The sequence below is a fragment of the Ovis canadensis genome, chromosome 5, assembly GCF_042477335.2.
Source record: "Ovis canadensis isolate MfBH-ARS-UI-01 breed Bighorn chromosome 5, ARS-UI_OviCan_v2, whole genome shotgun sequence".
NCBI classification, from domain to species: domain Eukaryota; kingdom Metazoa; phylum Chordata; class Mammalia; order Artiodactyla; family Bovidae; genus Ovis; species Ovis canadensis.
Genome location: NC_091249.1, coordinates 69,950,872 through 69,977,554, shown reverse-complemented (window position 1 = coordinate 69,977,554; position 26,683 = coordinate 69,950,872). Strand labels below are relative to the sequence as shown.

Genomic DNA, 26,683 nt, shown 5'->3' with positions numbered 1-26,683 from the left:
TCAGGAAGATCCCCTGGAGGAGGGCATGGCAACCCACTCTAGTATTCTTGCCTGGAGAATCCCATGGACAGAGAAGCCTGACAGGCTACAGTCCAGAAGGTTGCAAAGAGTTGGATATGACTGAAGTGACTTAGCATGCAGGTCTGCATGCTCATGTGTGCGCGTACAGGGGAGAAGCGGGGAGGCTGGAAAACTATAGTCAGATCAGGGAGGGTCTGGAGTGCCCTTAACTATTTAGGAGAGAGAGCACAGATCTGCCCTCAAATCCTGGGTCTTTCCAGCTTTAAGTCTTTGAAAAAGTTTCCAGATTTTTCTGTCCCATAGTTTGGACTGTTTGGTAAAATGGGCATATGAACACCTACTCTGAAGAGTTGTGAGAAGAGTCATAATGTCTGTACATCATCTCTTATAGTTTCTTTCTTCTTTTCTTTTTTTCTTGAGAGTTATGTCTTATTTGGCGAACATTTTTAGGGCTGAAGCAGCATCTCAAGTAACCCTGAGAGAACTGCTCCGAGGAGGCAAGGGAAAAAGTTTTATAGTTCCTGACTTTCAGTGGCCATTTAATTAATGCCAGTATTACTGCCTCTGAAGACTGTAGGGAGCAGGAGATGCAAGAGATGCAGGTTCAATTTCTGGGTGAGGAAGATCCCCTGGAGGACGGCATGGAAACCCACTCCTTCACTGGGAGGAGAAGCAGTGTATCAGATTTGGGTTCTCAAGTGCATGGAGGCCACAATGGGGAGAATAAAGCTAACAAATGCCTTCTTCTCTGTGTCTGTAGCACTTCACATGTGTCTTAGTTCTGCATGTAATTACTCTGGACTTCTGCTTTCTAAACTATAGTGCCCGTGGTGGATTCATGTCAATGTAAGGCAAAACCAATACAGTATTGTAAAGTAAAATAAAGTAAAAATAAAAATTAAAAAAAACTATATTGCCTCCCATCTTTATAGATTTTTGCCATATCTACTTCCCACTTGTACCTTGTTAACATACTGTTCTTTAAAAACAAAAGCTTTAAAATTTTAATAAAGCAAAATTTTTTCATAGACTTCTGTGAACATAAAACTGGCATCTCTTTTGTGATACGGAAGATAACCATCCAACAACATGATAAAAGCATACAGCGTTATGAAGTTCAGACATGGGCAACTGGTGTCTGAAGCCTTGCTCTCTCTTGCTGATTCAAGGAGATTAGTACCCTGGTACAGGGTGTTCCAGAAAGACCAGCACCAAACTGAGACTTTCTGATATCACCAAAAGGCTTGGGGAAAACTGGAAAGGGAATACCTGTCGCTATGACAGTTCTTGGTTGCAAAATTCCAAGTATCTTCATGACTGAAGTCAGTGCCAACAGGGTCCTCATCTCATTTCAGGAAGTCCTAACTCCACTACAATCATTTATGTTTTATAGCCCTGCTAGACTGTGAATTCCTTGGGGACAAAAACTTACTCCTGCTGCCTTTAGTGCTGTGAATAAAACATGGGCACAGTTGGTAGTTCATAAAGGAACAAAGTGATATTAAATGAAGACCTTCTTGAGGTGCAGAAGGCTTAGGGCAAATTCTTTACTGAGGGGTGGGCAGGGAAGAGAATAATGGAAGGCCTTGGAGTCTACAGGGAGTCAAATGAAGATATGCAAGAAAAGAGAGGCTAAAGACTTTCAAGATAATCAACATTGATGTAATGGTTTTGCCTGATGACATCTTTGCTGATGGCATAGTGGAGTGACAAGAGTCCATGAGCCAGAGTCACATGATTCTAGGGTCAATACAGACTCTTACTGGTCACTAATTACATGAACTTTGGCCAAACCATTTTTCTTTTGGGGCCTTAATTACTTTGCTATAAAGTGGTAAGAATACGTCTCCTACAAAGGCTCTTACCGTATTTTAGAATGCAGGGCAGCACTCAGGAGACTGGCAAGAAAGAAAACCCCTCCCTCCTCCTGTCCTTTCTTCCTTCTTTCCCTCCCTCCTTCCTCCCCTCCTTCCCTCCCTCCTTCCTATCCTTTTACTTTCAATAAATGTTTGAGATTATTATTGCTGTTCTTATTGTTTTGGTATAGAATACCTAGGACTTGCTATGGTTACTAGTACACTGTAAGCACTCAACAGATGTCTACTGGCTGGAAGAGTTACAATGACCTGTGGTCTTTCTATAGAAAACAATTCCTCCTCCCGTCTTCCCTCTCTATGTATATGTCACTACTATCTGCCCAGATGTTTAAGTCAAATGTCTTGATTCCTTGATTTACTGAGAACCTACTAGGGACTATGTACCACAGATGGTGCTGGGATGTGGAAGGAAGGAGGGGCTTGAGAAGCCAGATCCAGTCACAGCTCTGAAGGACATTAGAGATAAAGGAAATAGGAGACCTTGTCACTGGCTCAACTTGCTCCTCATCTTTAGATATAGCTCTTAGGTGGGACATTTTACAAGGGTGTTTTTGACAATATCTGGGCAAATGTAGAAAGACTGATAATCCCACACCATCTGAATCTAGAAAAGGCTATCAGAACTGTGCAGTGGTTCCTCGGGGACAGGATATGCCAAAGCTACACTTTGGAATTCTCACCATTTGTGAAAATTAAGAAGAAATACTGTTGGATTGATCAAAAAGTTCAGTTGGGGTTTTTCATAAGATGGTACAGAAACCTGAATGAACTTTTTGGCCACCTAATACCTGGGCTTCTCAGGTGGCATTGGAGGTAAAGAATCCACCTACCACTGCAGGAGACGCAAGAGATGCAGGTTCAGTTTCTGGGTGAGGAAGATCCCCTGGAGGAGGGCATGGCAACCCACTCCAGTACTCTTGCCTGGAAAATTCCATGGACAGAGGAGCCTGGAGGGTTACAGTCCATGGAGTTTCAAAGAGTCAGAGACAATTGAGAGCAGTGTTAGTTAGTTTTTAGTTAATACTTATTTGGAATCCTGCTAGGATTCTCTACTTTGGTCTCGCCTCTCTGTCTATGAGATGAATTGACCAGGAAAAAGAATTTAAAAAGCACATGAAAAGTGACTCTTGGCTAAATCCTTTGGAAAGCTAACTTAGAGCTGAGTGAGCTAGCCTAGGTCTCCCTAGCCTAGCTAGCCTAGGATGTGGGCTGTGCTTCCTATACCTATGTCTGTATAGAAAGCACAGTTTCAGAAAATTCTGCTGGTCTTTCACTTAAGTGTGTTACTAGGTCCCCACGTTGGAGAATGTGTGTGTGTGTGTATAGGGAGTGTTGAACTTTGGGCACAAACTGTGTGTGTACTTGTAAAAAAGTATTTGGAATGTGTGTGTAGGAAGTGAAGGAAATCCATGTGTTTTTAATGAAGGAAGAGTGTATAAGCAGGGGAGAGTGTAACTGTATGTGTGCGCCGTATGGATGTAAGGCAAGCGGCGGGCAGAATGACATCCGCAGCCAGCCCTCTAGAGATGCAGACGTGGCATAAAGTCTGAAGTGCTGTTGGAAGTGATTGTTTTCCTTTTAGACCAGCTCACAGGTCTTTGAGGAGCCCTTGACTTTCTCCTCCTCCTTGTCTTGTTAAAAACGGATTAGAGTCCAATTAAGTCATTTAATCCCAAGGTAGAGAATCATGTTTAAAAACAAGATTTACAGCTTAAAAAAAAATTGCAGGTTGAGGTTTGTCCTTTCAAGTTGCCACCTGCATGGTTCCAAGGAGTGTTTATAGCAGAATACCTGACATGCAGTTCTTAATTACTTTTCCTCATATCTCGGTCCTTCATCTTTTAAAGCATCCTTCAACCTAAATAGCCTCATGCTGTTAGAAGTATGTCTGTGTGGCCGGGTGGTCAGGATTGCCTTTTGGCTTATCTCCCTACAGTAGGCAATTCAGGGGCCAGGCTTAATAATAACAGTGTTAATATTAATAATAATAGTATTAAGAGCTAATGCTTATTGGGTACTCAGTATGTGCCAGGCATGGTACTAAGCACTTTATATGTATTATCTTATTAAATGAGTCATAGGAAAACACCACGGCTGGCTTCATGAGTGTGTGACATGTGTAGTCACGTGGGGCTCTCTCATCCAAAGGGCCCTTCACTTGGTTTGATGCTCTGCTGTTGCCATCTTGAAATTCTTAATCATTTTTGACCTGCATTTTCACTTTTCATTGAGCCTTGTAAAGTATATAGCTAGTCCTGAAAACACCCAATAACCCATAGTTTCTCTTTTTTTCTTTTCCTTCCCTTCCATGTGATGTCTGACACATTGCCAGAGGATGAAACAGTGAATGTCAGACTGTGATCCCAGAAACCATGCTATTATTGCTCAGGAGGGATCTTCTCTAAGGGGCAGGAACCGTGCCATGGCTCTTTGCATGGGAAAGCAACCCCCTGCCTCTAAACCTGTCTTTTCATTTGTAAAGCAGGGGTAACAATAATAATAATAATACCTAGGTCATAGGCTGTTTCAAGGGTGAAATGAGATCATGTAAAGACAGCTCTGACATATAATACATATGACATTAGTTATCATTAACGCATTATAAGGGCTTAGAAGGTACTGAATATCCAACATTGCCTGTGACATGGTGTGGACCACTTGCCCAACTCCAGAGTGGCCTTCTCCTGGGGGTTTGTTCCCTACCTGTCCCACGGAGCTGGGAGAAGCATCCGCTTTCTCCGCATGCTGGGTGATCACAGAGGGGTTGCTGGAGCTGATGAGCACTGGGGTGCTGATCTCCACCATGTGGCGCCCCGAGGGAGAATGCACCATCCTGTTGAGGGTGTTCAAGGCTGTTGTGATGGAGAACTGGCCGGGCCCCTTCCTCCTGGATCCCGGGCCCCTTCGGAGGGTGGGTGCATTGGTTGCCTTGCCTCTGGAGGGGGAGGACACCAGGGACAGGTTTTTCGTGTGGGATGATGGTCGGCCTTTGTTCTTCTCTAGGAGGTGTCTTGCGGTGAGGTTTGGCTGAAAAGATGAAAGATCCAATACGAATTTAGTCATCCTGACCTCGTGTGAGCAGCTCTACCTTACCCAGGCTGGTCTGAAGCCAGCTCCAATGCCACCACGTCAAGTATCACTCCTTGGACAGTTTCCGTCTTTTATCCATAAGTCCCAATCCCTCTACCATATCAATCTTTTCTCACAACTCTCTTGCAATGTAGGTACAACTCTACTGAGGGCTGAAGAATTTAAAACAAGCCATGATACTCTGCTCTGATTTGCCTATCTCTCTGAGCATCATCGAAGCTTCCCTTACCTGGAAGACCCTTCCCTTTTCTTCTAGCTCCCCCTGAGTCACCCCTCCCCCAACCTTGACTCAGCTGCTTGTCCTTCTCATTGTTCCCGAAGCTCCCATGGTTTCCCACTGCACACTGCAATCATTTGCCTTCCTTTCCTTCACTGGACTGTTAGCTACCTGAGGGCAGGGTGTTCTCTGCTGTATCCCAGGGTGGGTGTTCCATAAGTATTTGTGGAAGAATGGGTGGATGAAGTTGCTCAAGTTCATACATTTGATAAGTTTGACCAGAACGTAAATCCATTCAGGACCCTGGATCGTCTAAGGCTAAGACCATCTTTTACTGCTTCTTTTAAATACTTTGATCTCCATCCTCTCTTGTTCTATACCTCTTAGTGCTGGTACATCAGAAAAACAGACAGACAACCTTACCATGATTTGTGGTGTAAATATCTACCACTGTCTCGCATGTAAGCACTGTCTAGCAGGATTCCTGTAAACCTAACAGCAGCCCTTGCCATCGAGTTTCAGCTGGTTCTAGTACCAGCACCACCACTGACTGTACTGTATTTTTTGAATATTCCGCCTTTCAAGCAGCCCATGAGTTCATGTCCTTCAGAAATCGGAAATATGCTGACAAATGGGGTGGTGGGAATAAACTTTCCAGGACAGTTAAAAGTATCTTCATCATGATGCTTGTCACCAGTTGCTCTCTAAAATTGCACATCTCATTCTAATTCTGAAATTCAACCATAGAGGGAAAAGGGAATGTGCTCATTTAAGAAATGTTTTTTCATTAAGAAGTTTCTAATGAAAATGTTCAGATGATTAAGATGATTAATAGGGTTGAGATAGAGAATTTTAAAGAAGATGTAGTTTCTGTCTCCAGAAGCTTATACTATTGGGGAAAAAAATCATCAAATGGGAAAGGGGCATTATTACTTTAAAGATAAGAGAGTTGAGGCCCCAAAGGGGTGATTTATACATGGTAGAGCCAGAACATAAACAGCTAAACAAGAAAATATCAGGCAGGGACTTCCCTGGTGGTCCAGTGGCTAAAACGTCCTACTCCCAATGCAGAGGGCATGGGTTTCATTCCTGGTAATATTATAGGAGCTATTCATAGATCCTATAAGCAGCAACTGAGAGTTTGCCTGCCAAAACTAAAGATCCATGTGTCACCACTAAGACCCAGCACAACCAAATGAATAAATAAATAAAGCTCAGGCGGTAATAAATGCTCTGATGTGTCAGAGAGTGACAGGGGGAGGAGGCCCCAGATTTGGGGAGTTTGGTGAGGTGTCAAGGAAGACCTGCTGAGAAGGTGACATTCAAGCTAAGACACAGATGCCAAGAAGGAACCAGCCATGTGAAGATGGGGATAAAAACATGCCAGGTAGCAGGGTAAGCTAATGGAAAAATCCCCAAGAGGGGGCAAGCTCAGACTGTTTGAGAAAAAGACATGAAAGAATCAGAAAGGAGAATGGTCTAGAACGAGCGAGGAGCAGGTGGTAAAGAGGAGACCATGGAGACAGGCAGGAGCTGTATCACACCAGGCTGGGAGGCTTCAAGTTTATTCTAAGTGTTACAGGAAGCCTTTGGCAGGATTGGGGTAGAAGGGTGACATGATCTGATTTATGCCTTTATTTAAAAGCTCATGCTACGGTTTGGCAGTTTCTTACTTAGCATCTGACCCAGCAGTCCCACTCCTAGGTAATTGCCCAAGAGAAATGAAAACTTAGGCTCACTCAAAAACTGGCATGCAAGTGTTTATAGCTGCTTTAGTGTTAGCTGCCAAACAACTGGAAACAACCGCAGTGTCTTTCAGCTGGTGAGTAACTGACTGGCACATCCCTACCATGGAATATGACTTGACAATAAAAATGGATGAGCTTCATATACACCCAACAACATGGGTGAACCTCAGAGGTGCTATGCTAAGAGAAGGGAGCCAGACTCCGGACGCTACATTCTTTTCTATTTCATTTCTATGACCTTCTGTAAAAGGAAAACTGCAGGGGCAGAACATAGATCAGTGGGGTATCCGGGAGCAGGAGTCAGGGAAGGAGCTGACTTCAAAGGGGCAGTCTGCCTTCGTATTTTTGGGGATATGTAGGAACTATTTTACATCTTGATGGTGGTGTGGTTATACTGTATACATTTATCAGAAAAGCAGAAAGACCTGTTAAGAGGCTACTCCATTACTTGGTTAGAAAATGACTGTGGCTTGACTAATAGATTGGAGACAAGTGGACAGATTCCAGGGCCTTTCAGGAGGCAGATCCACAGGATTGGGAGTTTGACAGAAGCATGGGGTCGGGGAGAGGAAGTGGTTATTCATCATGTCCCACTTTCTGATTTGTGTGTCTAGGTCAGCAGTAGAGCCATTTGCTGGATCAAGTAACATTTGTTGATGAGGAGCAATCATGATGTTGGGAGACGGTGGTTAAGTTGTCCCTTAAAAGAGCAAATTTTACTGTATATAAACAAAAACAAATGCATCAAAAGCTCATTCTGGCTGCTATTCAGAAGCGTCAGGCCAGAAGGAGGGTGATCAATTGGGAAATTACTGAAGTTACTTAGGGCAGTTCTAGTGGAAGCCTGGACCATGCCTCACTTCCCCCCAGAGCATGCCTCCTGCTACTGTTCCCCCAGGAAGGGGATAACACACCCTCTGAGCTGAATGAGTAAAGTTCTTTCTGGTCATTCACAGCCACAATGAAATAAATATATATTTTTTCTGGTTCCACTTAATTTTTCTGTCCCTAGGTGAGCAACACTGTGAGTGTTTTCCATCAGCAACACAGACAGAGTCCCATGTGACTGTAGGTCTTTGCTGTCCTCTGCCAGTGTGATTAATAGCTCAGTCGGGGAAGGACTGCAGAGCTCTTCAATTTGCACTCACTCATTCAAAACAATATCCTTGAGGTTCATTGGGCTGAGCGAGGTTCACATGACCCAGGCAGGCCCCGCAGGAGGAGTCCTGACAAAAACTGGCATAAGCTTGGCATTTGTTTTAGCACCTTTTATCCAGGTGCAATTCAATAAGTCAAATGATACATTAACAAGAAAAATCCTGTTGATGCCAAAAACGCCCCACCTTGCTGCTCCCAGAAGGAAGCTCTCCTTCCTTCCAGTTGTTCTGCATGGCCTTGGTGGTTCAAAACTTATTTAAAGAGTTCTCAGCAAGTGCTGGTCTTAATGAAATGACTGGAGTCAACATTTAAGTGCTGCTTTAAAAAGCTCAATTTGGATTTCAAGTAATTTTTGAAAACCAGGTTTCCAGATTAGAGCAACCACTTGATTATCTTTCCCCCTCCTAGCAATTAGAAGAACAAATGAAGCGATGGCTAGTTTGATGATGATCGTGAGGGTTCTTGTAATCACTAATTTTAGAGGTGGAGTGGTGGGTATCCAAATGAATAATCATTAAATGCAGACGTTTTGGGAAAGAAGGGTATCAGAAATGGGTAATAAAATCAATGATGCCTTGTTTTCCCATACTGATGAAGAAGCTTCTTGAAATAATACAAGGGACTATGCAAGCTCTAATCTACAAAAATTTAAGCACCTCCTATGCATCCAGCTAGGGATTAGTTGAGGGGCCTCCCTGGTAGCTCAACTGGTAAAGAATACACCTACAATGCAGGAGACTCCAGTTCAATTCCTGGGTTGGGAAGTTCCCCCGGAGAAGGGATAGGCTACCCACACCAGTATTCTTGGGCTTCCCTGCTGGCTCAGATGGTAAAGAATCAGCCTGCAATGCAGGAGACCTGGATTTGATCCCTGGGTTGAGAAGATCCCCTGGAGGAGGGCATGGCAAACCACTCCAGTATTCTTGCCTAGAGAATCCCATGAACAGAGGAGCCTGGTGGGCTACAGTCCATGGGGTTGCAAAGAGTCGGACCTGACGGAGAAACTGAGCTCAGCACAGGGATTAGTTGTAGCTGATCTCTGTCCTTGGAGACATAACCATCATCTCCCAAACATCATAATTGCTCCTCTTCACCAAGTGCTGCCTCATCCAGCAGATGGCCCTACCACTGACCTAGGCACACAAAGCCAAAAGTGGGCTGTTATCTCTGACCACTTCCTCTCCCTCGTCCCCTGCTCCTGTGGATCTACCTACTAACAGGTCCTGGAATCTGTCCACTTGTTTCCAATCTGCTAGTCAAAGCCACAGTCATTTTCTAACTGAGTGATGGAGTAGCTCATGATCTTTCTGCTTTTAAAAATAAAAAGTTTTTTTTAAAATGCAGGATATCCTCCTCAAATCATTTTTTCCCACTGCATTCAGAGCAATCTTTAAGAAACCCCAATCTGGACTTCCCAGGTGGGTAAAGAATCCACCTGCCAGTGCAAGGCACATGGGTTTGATCCCTGCTCTGGGAGGACTCCGCACGCCATGGAGCAGCCAAGCCTGTGTGCCACAGCTACTGAGCCTGAGCTCTAGAACCCATGAGCCGCAACTACCCAGTCCACGTGAAGCAACAAGTGAAGCCTGTGGGGCTAGATCCAGTGCTCCCCAACAAGAGAAGCCACCACAGTGAGAAGCCCCTCTCTCCACAGCTAGAGAAAGCCCATGTGCAGCACCGAAGGCCCAGCACAGCCAAAAGGTAAAAATAATCAAAAAAAGAAACCCAAACCTGGTGGAGTCACTGCCTCATTTTAAATATTTCAATTGTGCCCACTGATTTCTGGGTCAAGTTCAAACTTCTTATGATATGGCAGGAATGCTCAGCAAATATTCCATGTGGACCCCTATACTTCTCAGCTGGTTTCAGGACGGAAGGGACTATGTGACTCATTCAGGCCAATGAACCATGAGTAGGAGTGACCAACGTCACAGAGCTGAGGCCTTTGCTGGTATACAACTCCCTCTTCTTTACTCTTCTGCTGCCATGAAACCTAGGAAGTCCATGTGTTCCAGATGGCATAGCTTTAAGATGGCACAGCCTCCTCCTGCAGCATTCCTCAATGACTCTCTGAGCACAGCCTCTCACCATTGCGTGGTGAGCAAGTAATATGGATTGGGTATAGCTTTTCTTGTGAAGCCACTGAGATATGGGGGCTGTTGATTACCATGGCATAACCTGGCTCATCCTGACTAATTCAGGAAGGTTTACAAGGTCCCCTCTGGTCTGGTTCCCATTTGTTTCCCTGGTTTTGTTTTCCTGTCTCTCTCTTACTCTCTAAGCTTCAGCTCTAGTATTTTTTCGTTCTTTGGAGGCTACCACACTTCCTTATCCTGCAGGACATTTGCACATGTTACCTCCAGTCCCCAAAACTCTCTTCCCTCCATTCTTACCTAAACAACTCCTAATCATCTGTCAGATCTTGGCTTACAAGGCATCTGCCAACACCCTACTCAAGTAAGTTGCACATCATACCCTCTTCCCCCCAGTAATTCCCTCTCCTTCACATTTTGCATCATTCATCACACTTATAATTACTCATTAATGTCTCACCTTACAGTCCTTGAAATTAGGGACCCATATCTAACTTGTATCACTAGAACTTAGCACAAGACCTGACACAGCAGGCATTCAATGAAAAATTAGTTGAATGATTGAATATATATTTAGGATGAGGGATGAGGTCATGTTGAAAGGATGGTTTTCTGAGTTTTTACCTGGTCAGTTGGAACACTTCCCAAATATTTTTTCATTCATTTGCTTGTGAAGCTAAAATTATTATTATTTAACAAAGTATCTGCTCTGTGTTGGGCTAGCCTGTGAAGTACAATCCACATATTCATCAGGTGTTCAGAGAAGAAAGAGACAGCTGAATGCTCCAACTAGTTACTGGAATTTTATGGAAAAATAGGTTTCTAGCTGAGCCTCATAAAATGAGTGAAACTGAACAAGAAGAGAACTGGGTGGGTATAGCTGGATGGGGCTTCAATAAGAGAAAAAGCACTATCATTTCGTGGTGAGAGTAGGAGGCCCAGCCTCTCTGGGCCCTTCCTCTTTCCCTCCCTTCCATCTTTCCTTCCTTCCATACAGATTGAGTAGGGGGTGGTATAGAGGGAACCCAACAACTGGGCTGTGTTCTGGGCACTCCTTTCACAACCTGCTCTGGCTCTTCAAATGGAAATGCTGGTCCCTTCTCTGCAACTCGGCCTCTGCTTTGTTTCACCCCACCCTACTAGAGGGCCAAGAGTACACCTTTTACTTCTTTTATAGCTTGGCACTGCTCACTTTTAAAGCTTTGTGCTTGGTAAGCACTCCACAAATGTAGTTAAACAATGAAATCTCTCTTTCAAATTGGTGATAACCTGCTTCAAGCTGGGGTGGGGCTGACAGCTAGAGAGGTTAGAGGCTATAGATGATATATTATCTGGAGAAACAGGGAGATAAGCTAACAGGTGTTCGTTCGTTCTTTTAGAGTAGAAAAAAAATTAGAAGTAATATGTGCTAATTTCTGAAGATTTACAAAATACAGGGTGGGAGAAAAAATGAAAATCATTTAGAATCATACCATCTGGTGATCACCAGTGTTAATATCTTGGAACATATTCTTCCAGTCCTTTATCCATTTATGCACACACACATACATTTATAAAGCTAGTTTCATGCAGTTACTTTGTTTTTTTAAAATTGTGATGAAAAAATACATAGCAAATTTACTATAATCATCATCTTTAAGTATACAATTTGGTAATGTTAATTATAGTCACAGTCACATTGTTGAGAAACAGAACTCTAGAACTTCATTTTCTATATCTGAAACTCTACAAGCATTAAAATTTATTTTAGTTAAGAATCCTAAGTGATCAGTGCAAAGAAATAGAGGAAAACAATAGAATGGGAAAGACTAGAGATCTCTTCAAGAAAATTAGAGATACCAAGGGAACATTTCATGCAAAGATGGGCACAATAAAGGAGAGAAATGCTGTGGACCTACAGAAGCAGAAGATATTAAGAAGAGGCGGCAAGAATACACAGAAGAACTAAACAAAAGAGATCTTCATGACCCAGATAATCACGATGGTGTGATCACTCACCTAGAGCCAGACATCCTGGAGCACAGAGACAAGTGGGTCTTAGGAAGCATCATTACGAACAAAGCTAGTGGAGGTGATGGAATTCCAGTTGAGCTATTTCAAATCCTAAAAGATGATGCTATTAAAGTGCTGCAGTCAATATGCCAGCAAATTTGGAAAACTCAGCAGTGGCCACAGGACTGGAAAAGGTCAGTTTTTATTCCAATCCCAAAGAAAGGCAATGCCAAAGAAAGTTCAGTCTACCACACAATTGCACTCATGTCACACGCTAGCAAAAGTGAAGTGAAGTCACTCAGTCGTGTCTGACTCTTTGCGACCCTATAGACTGTAGCCCACCAGGCTACTCAGTCCATGGAATTTTCCAGGCAAGATACTGGAGTACGTTGCCATTTCCTTCTCCGGGGGATCTTCCCAACCCAGGGATCAAACCTGGGTCTCCCACACTGCAGGCAAATGCTTAGCAAAGTAATGCTCAAAATTCTCCTAGCTAGGCTTCAACAGTACATGAATCTAGAACTTTCAGATTTCAAGCTGGATTTAGAAAAGGTAGAGGAACCAGAGATCAAATTGGTAACATCTGTTGGATCATTGAAAAAGCAAGAGAGTTTCAGAAAAGCATCTACTTCTGCTTCACTAACTATGCTGAAGCCTTTGACTGTATGGATCACAACAAACTGTGGAAAATTCTTAAAGAGATGAGAATACCAGACCACTTTACCTGCCTCCTGAGAAATCTGTACACAGGTCAAGAAGCAATAGTTGGAACCGTACATGGAACAATGGACTGGTGCCAAATTGGGAAAGGAGTACATCAAGGCTGTATAATGTCACCTTGATTTATTTAACTTATATGTAGAGTACATCATGAGAAACTCTGGGCTGGATGAAGCACAAGCTGGAATCAAGATTGCTGGGAGAAATATCAATAACCTCAGATATGCAGATGACACCACCCTTATGGCAGAAAGTGAAGAAGAACTAAAAAGCCTCTTGATGAAAGTGAAAGTGGAGACTGAAAAGTTGGCTTAAAACTCAACATTCAGAAAACTAAGATCATGGCACCTGGTCCCATCACTTCATAGCAAATAGATGGGGAAACAATGGAAACAGTGAGAGACTTTATTTTTTTGGGCTCCAAAATCACTGCAGATGGTGACTGCAGCCATGAAATTAAAAGATGCTTGCTCCTTGGAAGAAAAGCTATAACCAACCTAGACAGCATATTAAAAAGCAGAGACATTACTTTGCCGACAAAGGTCCGTCTAATCAAAGCTATGGTTTTTCCAGTAGTCATGTATGGATGTGAGAATTGGATGTAAAGAAATCTGAGCACCAAAGAATTGATGCTTTTGAACTGTGGTGTTGGAGAAGACTCTTGAGAGTCCCTTGAACTGCAAGGAGATCCAATCAGTCCATCCTAAAGGAAATCAGTTCTGAATATTCATTGGAAGGGCTGATGCTGAAGCTGAAGCTCCAATAATTTGTCCACCTGCTGCAAAGAACTGACTCCTTGGAAAAGTCCCTGATGCTGGGAAAGATTGAAGGCAGGAGGAGAAGGGGACGACAGAAGATGAGATGGTTGGATGGTACCACCGAGTCAATGGATATGAGTTTGAGCAAGCTCTGGGAGTTGGTGATGGACAGGGAAGCCTGGTGTGTTGCAGTCCATAGGGCTGCAAAGAGTTGGACACAACTGAGCTACTGATATAACTGAACTGAACAATAAATCACAAACATCTTTCCACAATGCCAGATACTCCCTGATATTGAGTATTATCTTTAAACATTTTATTTTTAATGGGCTTGTATTTTTCCATCACCATAATTAAAAAAAAACTAAATCCTTATTCTGACTTTTCACCACTATGCACAATGCTATGGTAAACATTTTTGTGCATTTTGTACATACTTCTTAGCACATTTGTTTTATTATTTCCTTATAATCAACTCTCATGTGTGGAATTCATGACTCACAGGAGATGTACATTTTCAATATTCTTGATAAGAGTTTGAGTCTGCAGATGAGAGATGACAGTGATTTGCACTCCCATCAGCAGAATTAAAAGGCCTATTTTCCCACACTGTTGCCAGAAATGGGTGTTTTGTAATAAAAAAAATTGTTTTTGGCCTCACAGCATGGCATATGGGACACTAGTTTCTGGACCAGGGATCAAATCTGTGCCCCCTGCACTGGAATCATGGCGTCTTAACCACTGGACCACCAGAGAAGTTCAGAAATGGGTATTATGGACTAGCATCTTTCAAGACTTTAGTTAGTTCTGAAATAAGCCTCATATCAAATAGAAAATTCTCTCAGGCATCACTGTAGTCCATGTATACTTCTAACCTCGTATCAGATGTAGATTTGATAGTCACGTACCTCCACAAACAAGATTGGGAAGATACCGACTTTATCTCCCAACTTGCCTTCTGCCCAGTTCTCATCCACTCGGCTGATCACAGTGATGATATCATCCTGAAAGAGAGAAAGTCTCCTGGTTAGCATTTACTCTCAGTTTTCTGGGAGGGAAAGCTTTCCATGGAGATCAGCTTGGAATCTCAGACAGTGTAAGGTGCAAGTAAGGTAACTCTTTCATAATCTATTTATAAAATCTCTCTGCTAAAATACTCTTTTCTCCATTAAGGGCAGTATTTGGGGTCACTAAGACCAAAAGAGGAGTAGAAATAATCTGGAGTATCAAGGAAATCCATTTAGAAAACTTGGAAATGTCTCTAATTTTCCATCACCTGCAGAATCAGGACTTTTCATTTAAATTAATCTGATGAGAAATCAACATGGAAGATATAGGGAGACAGACTTAGCAAAAGGAAGAATGCATTGTTATTCTGATTTTGAACACTTTTCAGAACGTGTTCAATTTTTAATGTATCAAACATAAAATGGCTTTTTATTCAAGTTTTTATTATCAAAGGTTATTGGAGATTTGTAGAAACATTTGGAAACATAAATAGGCAAAATAAAGAATTCTATCACAATATAGATACAATCAGTGTTAGCCTCTTGGTTAACATGTTTTTTCCCCAGGTTCTTTTATATGAAGATAAAATATATATAAATATATAAAATTATAATATATTTTATATTTAATATAAAAATTAGAAATTAAAAATTTAAAAACTTTTTCAAAAACATGCATATAGGCATACAATAAAGCATAAATATTTTAGATGTAAAGCTTGATGAAGTTTTAAAGTTGAATATATCCACAAAGCCCCCATCTGGAGCAAGAGAGATGAATATTTCCAGCACCTAGATGGCCCTCGTGCTTTTCCCTGACACCTAGCAAGAGGTCACCTCCACTCTGACTCTAGCATGTATATTCATTTGGCTTCTTTTGTATTCATTCAAATGAAGTCATATAGGATATGTTGTTTTTTTCCCTTAATATCACGTCAGGAACATCTTTCCATGTCCACACCTGTTCATCGATCTAAGTCTGAATATTCATCCATCTAAATCTGAATATTCATCCACTGATCTCTCTGATATATGTCCCTTAGTAATGGAGATGAATCCAAATCTAAATTCATTACGGCACTGTACCGTTTCTTAGGTTTCTTTGTCCTTATTATAATCTGCAATTACACATGTTTATGTTATGATTGCTATATTGTCTGTCTATCCCATCAGACCATAAACTCTGTGTCTGTAGGGCCTGGATCTATTTTGATCATTTTTGTCCCCAGGACCTTATACAGTAGCTCCCTTTTAGCAGTCAACCAATCAGTTTTTATATATTTTTTTTATTGAGGTATAGTTGATGTGCAATATAAGTTTCAGGGGTACAACACAGTGATTCACAATTTTTAAACAATCAGTATTTCTTGAGTGCATGCATGGGTGAATGAATGAATGCACGTGTGAATAAACTGGAAAATTTACTGAGACAGAAAATACCAGGAAAAGAGTAGCTTTGGGAGAAAAGATCTTGAGTTTTTTTTTAGACAAGCTGACTATAGGAAGACCATGAGATTTCCTAGTGAAGTCTCAGCCTATGACAGCCTTCTGCCACCGTGCTGTGCTCAGTCGTGTCAGACTCTTTGTGACTCTGTGAACTGTAGCCCGACAGGCTCTCTGTTCATTGGATTTTCTGGGCAAGAATACTGGAGCAGGCTACCATTTTCTCCTCCAAGGGATCTTCCCGACCCAAGGATCAAACCAGTGTCTCCTGAATTGGCAGACAGATTCTTTAATGATGAGCCGTTGGGGAAGCACTGATAACCTTCTGGGAGGGAGCAAATCCTCTCTTCTGAGTCCTTTGTCATAATTTCCCATTTATGTGTCTGCTCCTTCCACTAGACTGCTGGCTCCATGAAGATATGGACAATGACTCTTCACTGTATCTGCATAGACAGCCTGGTACATGGATGAATTCAATGAATGAGCAAGTTCTTGGGTAAGTGTCCCAGTTTGCAAGTTCCCAGAGAGGGGACACAAAAGCAGATATGCTCCCTGCCTGTATCTTCCTCTGGCTGTGTCCCCAGAGTTCAGTGTCTAATGCCAGGCATAAAGTAAATACTCAATAAACGCTTGTGGAATTGAACTGCTGTCCTCTGGCTGTAGCAAAAGTATAAAATGTGCAGGTCGGCTACTGAATGGTATTCTTTAGGGGACTCACTCTGAGGTGTGAAGACAATAACAAAGACCAGTATTTCATAATATGGAGGACAGTGAAGTTATCTGGTCTGAGGGAATCTGAAGCAAATTTCATTTCAGGGAGTGATGGAATAAAAATGTTTTACAAAACAAAAGACTTTTCCTGAACTTACTGTAGCAGTGTTACTTGCACTTGTATTTGACTTAAGTTGCAAAGAATAAAAATTACCCCAACTTTAGTTTCTATGAGAAAATTTGAATGTTTAGGGAATAATAAGTACTGAATTTTGTTGTTGCTCAGTTGCTACGTTGCTAACTCTTTGCAGCCCCATGGACTGCAGCATACCAGGCTTCCCTGTCCTCACTACCTCCCGAAGGTTGCTCAGATTCAAGACTTAGAGTACAGTTGACCTTCTGAATCCACGGACCCTGCATCCTCAGGACTCAGTGTGTCCTGGATCCACCCCCTCACCCTGAATATACAGGGATGGCTATGGTCTAGACTTCAGCAGACTTGTTACTTACAAATGGTGAAGAATCAGCCAATAAAAAAGAGAGGTAAAAAAAATCGTAGGGTAACTGATGTTCTTGGAAAATATATCTTGTAAGAGGTTATCTATGTGTAAAGATATAATTATGTTATTGTGTGTGTTTGGAATGGTTTTTAGAAATGTACTTATTTATCCATGGTTGTGATGGGTCTTTGTTGCTACACACGGAGTTTCTCTAGTTGCAGAGAGTGAGGGTCATTCTTGGTTGTGGTGCGCAGGCTTCTCATTGCGGCGGCTTCTGATGTTGAGGAGCACAGGCTCTAGGCATGCAGGCTTCAGTAGTTGCTGTTTGGAGTGTTTTGAAGGCAATGTCTATAGACAAAATAGTGTTGTAAACAAGCAGTAGTGACCTTGGTCAGCAAGAGTATCCTTGCAGACACTCAATGAAGAGGTAAGATCCGTAGTTCTATAGAGCATGCTATTAAACTATGTTTACAATTTTCTGTCTAACCATCTGTTTCTCCCACTACTCTGCCCAAGCACAGATGCTGTGACTTGTTCATGCTGTCTCCCCAGTGTCTGAAAAGAACAGGTGGTCACAAGTGGCTGCAGAATGAATGAATGAATGAGGGTATGGATACTTAGTTTCATAATTGCAATACAAATGTTTGAGAACCTCCATCAGACTCCTGTTAGATTTCTCTGGTGACTTCACCTCCATATAGTTTGAAGTATACAAACACATAACATATACAGGCGCACGCTGTTCACTGATATTTAGTCACTAAGTTGTGTCCGACTTTTCAAGACCCCATGGACTGTAGCCCACCAGGTTCCTCTGTCCATGGAATTCTCCAGGCAAGAATACTGGAGTGGGTTGCCATTTCCTCCTTCGGGAGATCTTCCTAAGCCAGGGATCAAACCTGCGTCTCCTGCATTGGCAGGTGGATTCTTTACCACTGAGCCACCAGGGAAGCCTGTATAAAATGTAATTCTAAAACATCAACAAACAACTTAAGTTCTGCCACAGCCTTTATGTGATCACTGGTGACTTTGGTGGCTTCTCAGAACCTCACCTTGAGGAAGGTCAGGCAGTCCTGGTTCTCACTCCTGTCCTTGTCACGAAGGTGGAAGTTGTAGAGGGCCCGGCACAGTGGGGGTGGCTGGGGCAGCTGCTTGATGACCTCCACGGAGCTGGCCGGGAAGACTCCACTGACTCCATTAATCTCCCCCTGGTACCAGTTCTCATCCAGCTGTCTTCGGAGGAGGATGACATCTCCCTTATTAAACCTCAGGTCACCGGGATTCTGCCCTCGGTAGTTGCATAAGGCCTTTGCTCGAGGCACCTGCAGTGATACAGATCAAGAAAATATGTATGGCTTAGAGGCTGGAGGGACCAAGGGGGTCACATTAGTTACTAATTACAGAGTACTTTCCATGCACTAAGTGCCATAGGTGGATTACCTTGTTTAACCTTTGAGACAGTATTATCCCCGTTTCTAAGGTGGAGTGACTGAGGCACAGAGAGGTGTAGTAACTCACTTCAGGTGGCACAGCCGGGAAATGGTGATATGGGGCTTGAACTCAGACAATCTGATTTTAGAGACCCTGTTCTTAATCACTATGCAGGGAGCAGGACTTTGAACTTGACTCCGCAACTATGGGAACTCGGGTAAGACCATGACTCTTGCTAGGAATACTGATTTTGAATTCTGGCTTCACCTCTTTGCTCTTGTGTGACTACAGTCAAGTTATTTCATCTTTCTTAAACCATGTTCACTTATAAGATGAAGTGATAACAATATCTACCTTATTAGAGTTGCTGTGAGGACTAAAGGATATTAATGATGCATTTGTGTATTACTTCATATTGTGTACAGAATGTGCTCAACAGATGACACTTCTTAGAATGATCATCTGTAATGTAGGGCTAATGATATCAGTTCTACCTACTCCTCAGTGTTAATGGGAAGAAAACTGAGGTGAAAACTCCCTGAAAATAGAAAGTGCTATGTGAGAGTGATACACCATAATTTGTCTTCAGCCTTGTCTAGAAATTGAAAACCCCATGTGTGTTTGTGTCTTTAGCAAGCACAACTAAGACAAATTAACAATCAGAAATCAATCATCACTTAAAAATAATCAGCTAAGGAATTGTTATTTGTCAAATCAGTTGTCAGTCTAAACAATTATTTCAGTCAAATGCATTTTTTTTTCCTAATTGAAACTGGTTTCTCCACAGAGAAACGGTCTCACTCTGGTCTTGCTTGAAGTCAGTTTGACAAATGGAAAGTTCTAGCAACTTGGGTTTTATAGAAAGCCCTTCAGTGTTACCTCTAATTGTATTGTGTTTGTGTTTTCCTCAGTCATTGGGTGGAGTAGCCCCTCGGCTGGGGACAGTCTTGCTATTTATGAGGGGGAGGTAAGGAGACATTAATTCAGTTCTTCAAGGACCTTCTGAGTCTTCAATGTTCATTTAAAAATGAACTGCAAACAGCTTAGGGATCGAGATAAGACCCGAACAGCACCGTATTGCTAATGGGATGGCAGACCAGTGCTTTTCTGCTGGTCCCTGGGGAGACAGACAACCACAGGAACACAGCTCATTTGGTGGGCAAATGAGCCGAGATGTATGTACTAGGAGGTTTAACACAGTGTTGTGTATAAACAGAAACAGCTGAATAAATTATGATACACCCATACAATGGAAAACCCCGCAATCATTAAAGTTGATGATGTTGATCTATAATTAACAACATGAGAGTTACTCATATTGTTAAGTATAACAGAAGAGATTAAAAACAGTTATGTATGCTAGGCTTTCTTTATAAATATATATATATATATTTATTTATTTATATGTATTTACCTGAGGAAAATGCTAGATGGCTATACACTAACATTTGAAAAGTGGTTATTTCTAAATGGTGAGATTTTTGAATATTAAAAAAAAGTTTAAGTGCTTTGCTGTGTTTTCTAAATTTTCTACACTGGAGTAATTGTGTTGTCTATTAAAATTGGATGGTAAAAAGAAAATGAATGAAGCTGGGGGATGAGAAGTGAAAGGTATGGGAGGAATTTAGGAGGAAAATAAGCCAAGCTAAGTAGGATTAACAAACCATGGAACTACCTTTTGGAGAAGCTGTTTCCTTACATGAGAAGTAAGCAGGTGCAAGCAGAATGAGAGCAGAGGATTTCTGGGGAATGATCTAAATCTGTTAAGACTCCCAGGGTGAGTTTTATCAGGGAGTAATAGTTGTCAGTCTCTATGCCTTCTCTCAGTTTTATGTTATAATATAAATCACATTTTTCTGGGTACGTCAGCATTTGGCATACATAGGTCACATTTACCAGCCTCTGCTGAAGCTGAAACTCCAATACTTTGGCCACTTGATTCGAAGAATTGACTCACTGGAAAAGACCCTAATACTGGGAAAGACTGAAGACAGAAGAAGGGGACGACAGAGGATGAGATGGTTGGATGGCATCACCAACTCAATGGACATGAGTTTGAGCAAGCTCCAGGAGTTGGGGATGGACATGGAAACCTGGCACGCTGCAGTCTATGGGGTCGCAATGAGTCAGACATGACTGAGTGACTGAACTGAACTCAACTGGCAGCTACATCTGGCCGAAAGGATATAAGTACATTTTAGGAAATGCCCTTACTGAGAAGGACTGACTTTCTTTTCCTTTCCTCCATTTTGTTATGGGGAATGTGGACATGATTGCTGGAGCTCTAGCTGCCACCTTGAACAATGAGGATGAAAGTCTCACCTAAAAAGGGGGGGGGGAAGTAGTCTGCATTGTAGAGCTGCTAGGCAAGTCCTGGATTACTTTACTTCCCAATTTTTATCTGAAAGCTAAATGAACTTCCATCTTGCCTAATACACTGTCATTTTTGATTCATAAAAGGAAAGGAGAGCAAAGGAAGGAGGAATGAAAAGTTAGGGGAAAAAAGAATTTAAGCCCTTTTGACTTTGCATAATAAGATGATATCAATATCTAATATTTATTCAGTGTTTCTTCCTATGTGCCAGATACTGTGCTAAGCACTCCACAATATCTTTTATTTAATTCTCACCACCTGTGATTAGAAAACTGGGGATCAGAGAAGTTAAAAATTTGCCTAAGTTCATGAACTGTTTAGCTGCATTTTTATGACACTTTCCCCTTCATCCCAGTTTGATGCCTCTGGTCTGAGTTACATTTTATTCTAACTAAAATAGGAGCAATGGAGATTCAACATAGGTGTTGTAAATGGCCAAGTTGCTTTTTTCCTTTCTTTTCTGGAAGACATTCCTATACAAGTGGCTTATATATTTTAATCACCACGGAGCAAGTAGATTAAACTGAAATTGCACAAACTGCTTAAATCTCTTTGAAGAGACATAAACTTTGAAACCCTGAGATAGTACTAATTGTCTGACCATCTCCATCTTATCTCCATATCCCCTCAGTAGAGATAAAGGATTGCGGAAGCAGGTTGCAAATTCTACTTTTAACATGAAAATATTTTTCATCACCTTTTCTCTTCATTCTCCTCTTTTACTCTCGGTTCTACATTCATATTTATCGGAAACATTGGCTTCTATGTTGTAAAGGTGGTGGAGGTGGGGGTGGGGATGAGGAAGAAGAAAGAGAGAGAATCTGAAGAGGGGAAGGAAATGAACACTTATTGTGGTTCTGACAAGCCATAGAAATTTGTCTTATTGCCCTGCTGCGGGCTTCTCAGGTGGCTCGATGGTAGAGTCCACCTGCAGTGTAGAAGACATAGGAGATGTGGGTTTGATCCCTGGGTTGGGAAGATCCCCTGGAGAAGGAAATGGCAACCCACTCTAGCTTTCTTGCCTGGAAAATCCATGGACAGAGGAGATGGCAGGTAACCTACCATCCATGGGGTTGCAATAGAGTCAGACATGGCTTAGCAACTAAACAACAAGAATAATTGCACTTTCCATGTACTATCTCATTCATATGATCTCAAAGCCTGTGAAATAGTTTTATCTTAATTTTATCAATAAAGAAACAGAAGTTCTGAGCTGTTCGACGATCAGGCAAAGTCACACAGCCAATGACCAGCAGCCCTGAGACTGACTTCCATTCATTTGACCTCAAAGCCCTGACTTCTGTTTCATCTTCCTGAAATCACCTAGTATGTTATCCATCATAAAATTCATTTGGGGTATTGTTTTATAATCAAAATCTTGCTGCTGGTAGCATTAGCATGATTTGCTTGCTGCTGGTAGCATTAGCATGAATTATTGAACTCCAGAGCCCTCATGTAAAAGTTAAGCACCTGGAGAGACTCAGCTGGTTGATTCTATCTGGTCCTCAAAGGTTCTCTCAAGGGGAAATGACTCCAAGTTCCACATCAGCCATCACCCGGTGTATTGCCGGAAACAGCTTTTACTACCCTGACTGTTTTCTGTCTTGACAGGTGCAAGTGGGAGGGGCGATGAGGATAAAGTGAGTGTGGGGGTTTCAGAGTCAGGTCATAACCAAATGTTTTTCCTGGTGCTTTTCAAAAACCCAGATAATCCAATGGAAGGCTGAATGTGTGGCTAACAAGCTATCCTTTTCTGAGATCCAAAAGGCTTAATAAGTCAATGTGCCAGTCTATTAATCTGTCACCTCAGCAGGGTCTGAAAGCCTTGAGGGCCATCTTTTGAGGGAAGATAAAGCACAGGACACTGAAATAAGGAAACAGGGGCATGCAGAGATATTCATGGTAAAATTATGTTGTAGTATTTTTGTGTGTTACTAGTAAAATGGCAAGTGTCCCTTCTCTGAGGATCCACCTGTTTGGATCCATCTTCTCAGAGGCATGTCATTCACTCTGGCCACACCACATACACATGGGTATGTGGCCCAGGCTGGCCACTAATAAACTGAGCAAGGCCCTGTGGGGGCCTTTCTGGGGACAGAGCTAACCCCTATCCAGTGCCATGTCCTCTGCTTTTTGTTTATATGAAAAAAGTTTTAGCCTCCTAAGGCTTCCCTGAGTTTCAGAAAACAATTTAAGATGAGAAAATGCAGAAATAAGGACAGCCAAGTAAGACACAATAAATAGTTTAGCCATAATACAAAGTCAAGGACCTTTCGTTTCTCATCAAAGATGATAGATAATATTCTGAGCCATGTCCTTGAGTTGTTTTATAGATACTAAAATCCCCATCAGGTGAAAAAAGTGATGACCACATACAGGTAGAACCCAGACCAGTCAAAACCAAAAGGTTGATGCTGTTAACTCGCTAAATACCACCCAGTTACCTCTCCATCAACCAACCAGAAAAATATCCATGAGCTGATCAGGCATTCTGCAACCCTCTCCTTCAGCTTGCCTTTAAAATCCCTTCCCTGAAATCCTTTGGGGAGTTTGGGTCTTTTGAGCATTAGCCACCCATTCTCCCTGCTTGGTGTTCTGCAATTAATGCTGCGCTTTGCTCACCACAACTGATGTCAGTAGATTGGGTTTACCGTGTGGGTGAGTGGACCCAAGTTTGGCTCAGTAACAGAATGCCCAAATCCTCCTGGTATAATGCTGGTACAGGGCAGGCATGTGCTCCAAACTGGGTCAGTTAGAATCTTCTTTGATGTGTGATATATAGACACCCAAGAAGAGAGTGTTTCTTTTGGATCATGAGCCTGGAGGTGGTGAGCCTTGGACTACCAGTGATGATATTTCCCAGACACCAGACACACCTTCCTGAATAAAGGTGCAGAAGGCACAAGAACTAGCGATATCATAAAATAAATAGGTATTGATGGATAGAGCCTTGGCAATAAAATTTGAATGTCTACATCCAGCTATGCCTGAAGGATACACAGTTAAATGAGATGATATTCCCAATGTACTATTCATTATTGAAATTGCCTGGAATTGTTTTCTGACCCCTGAAACTGAAAAAGTCTTGATTAATACATATTATAACCCTATAGACAGTGAAACTGCAAAACAGGGAAATAACCAAATGGCAGAATTCGAAAACAGCAGCAGGTCTCTCTGCCAATAAGCTCTGAGCTTATTTCCAACTGGAAAATGAAGGAGGCAGGTGGATTGATAACAGGGTGAGAGAAAAGGAGCCCAGATTGAATGGAACCATCACAGGAATGCAGACAAGGGAAAAAGCTTTGCTGCAGTGAGCGTTCAGCCTGCTCCTGGGTAACGAGCTGTTCACCATGCATGAGTGGCACTCCCCACTTGTTTAGAAAGAGGCTGGCCTGGTTCTCTACTCCTGGCATTGGGTGGGGCCAAATCCAACATGCTGACCTAGCTGCTTACCTCCCTGCGCTGGTCACAAGGTGGCCCGTCACGGGAGAATGGAGCCAAGAGAAAACATTCTGGCCTTTGGCTCAAGTTATCAGTCACCAGGCTATGAATTCCCTACCGGATAATTTAGGGTTCATGTCTGAAACACCTCTGAAATTCCATCTCTGAGGCCTGGACACAAGCAGGTGTTTAATAAATGCTTGGTGAATGAATGCATTTGTGAATTAATCCAGAAACATCCAGGAATTGCCATTCTTGGAGGAAAAGAATGCATATTAGATTACTAATTATAACTGATAATAATTATTTGAAAGGTCTATTTGCATGAGCTAGAAAATTAAAAAAAAAGGAGAACTGAGGTCCTGTTTTCCAAATTGCCCTGAATTTTAACCATTTAGTGCTACACATACTCAGAAAGGGTTCCATACTCAAATAGGCTCAGGAATCACTGAGTTGATACAGGCTTGTTTGCTGGCAGGCTTCTCAGAGGCTCCACTCCGCTAGTGTGACTTTGTGTTGCCATCTGAACCACTTTGCAAGATTGGCAGGCCAGGCCTGGGGAATGCTGGGTAAAGTAAACGTTACTTCCCCGGTGACTTCACTCTGCTCGTGAGGCAAAGGGTCAAGCTGACTGGCCTGGGTCCTCACTTCCTAGTTGCTTTCTTGGCCAACTGAGCCATCCTGCCTCCTTCCCTCATGGTGACAATCCTTTTGGAGCAGATAGCGGAGGCAAGGGAGTATATTTTAGAAAGTGCTGGCTGGCCTTTGTGCTCATGTACCTCTGGTGAGGAGGGAGACCCCCACCCTCCCAGCACTCACTCAACAACATCATATCTGGCTGGCCTTGATAAGCCCCAGACCATCTGTTGCTGGGGGCTTGAGATCACCAGAAGGTCTGAATCTGGACATTCCTATCTGAGGCCAGGTTTATGAGACATACTGTGAGAATTTCTTTTTATCGTAGAGAATTTTACTTGTTCAGGGAGTGGTACTAGGGTGCAATAGAACACAGATGTCAAAGTGAAGGAAGATGTTGGTTTGCATTCTGGCTTTGGTAACTGTGGCCAAATCACTTAGCCTTCTTGACTCTTAGTATGGATCATTCATAAACTGGGGCTAATACTAATACTTCTTGTGCAGTAAACTCGGCAAATCTGTGTTAGCCAAACTGCAGATTCCAGTGGAAGATTTGGCCCATTCACCTGAGACATAACCTCTAAGCTCCTAGAAAATCCTGCCTGACAAGAGGAACTGTTTGCTTGGAGCCTTGGGACATAGCAGATAGTCTAAGTGAACAATGCGATTTATGTTGGGGAGAGGCTGAGTTATGCAGTAAAACCTTGACCTCTGGAGGGGCTAGAGACTAAGGCCAGCTGCATGGGAAGCCAGTCACACCTACCTGACTGACCCCCAGTAAGAACCCTGGACATCGAGTCTTGGGCAAGCTTCCTTGGTTGGCAATACTTCATGTGTGCTGTCATGCACTGTTACAGGGAGAAATGAGTGCTGTCTGTGAAACTCATCTGGGAGGGGATGACTAAAAGCTGTGGCAGGTCTCTCCTGGATTCTATTCTATGTGCTTTTCTTTTTTTGGTTGTTTCTGACTTTAGTCTGTATCCTTTCACTGTAATAAACTGTAACTGCGTATAAGGGGGTTCTCTGATGGCTTAGATGGAAAAGAATCTGACGGCAATGCGGGAGACCCAGGTTCGATCCCTGAATCGGGAAGATCCCCTGGAGAAGGGAATGGCCACCCACTCCGGTATTCTTGCCTGGGAAATCCCATGGACAGAGGAACCTGGTGGGGTACGTATAACAGATTTGCTCAGATCTGTGAGCCTGTCTAGGGAATCACTGAATCCTGGGGATTCTTGGGGATCCTGAACACACTTTCTCATGGGTTTGCTGAGAAGCCTAATGAGATAAATTACACAGAATACTTAGTAAAATTCTTAGCAAATAAGTATTAAAATAGAATGCTTAGATATTTTTTGCCCAGTGGAGGAGAGGGGAGTAATCAGTTTGCTGTTATACATTCTGGACTGGCTTTTCCAGCCCTATGTCTCACTCTTTCTTTCAATAAGTATTTAAAAAAAATA

At 42.4% G+C, this 26,683-nt stretch overlaps 1 protein-coding gene across 3 annotated transcripts in view; it reads right to left on the bottom strand.

Annotated features, from left to right (window-relative positions):
- Window positions 1-26,683, bottom strand: part of SH3RF2 (SH3 domain containing ring finger 2) — a 146,161-nt gene that overhangs the window by 66,080 nt on the left and 53,398 nt on the right. For all 3 annotated transcript variants that reach the window (XM_069592335.1, XM_069592336.1, XM_069592334.1), the window contains exons 3-5: window positions 18,388-18,657; window positions 14,583-14,678; window positions 4,602-4,925 (exon numbers count right to left, since the gene is read on the bottom strand). In XM_069592335.1, coding sequence (XP_069448436.1) covers window positions 4,602-4,925; window positions 14,583-14,678; window positions 18,388-18,657 — 690 coding nt within the window. The remainder of the gene's footprint in view (window positions 1-4,601; window positions 4,926-14,582; window positions 14,679-18,387; window positions 18,658-26,683) is intronic.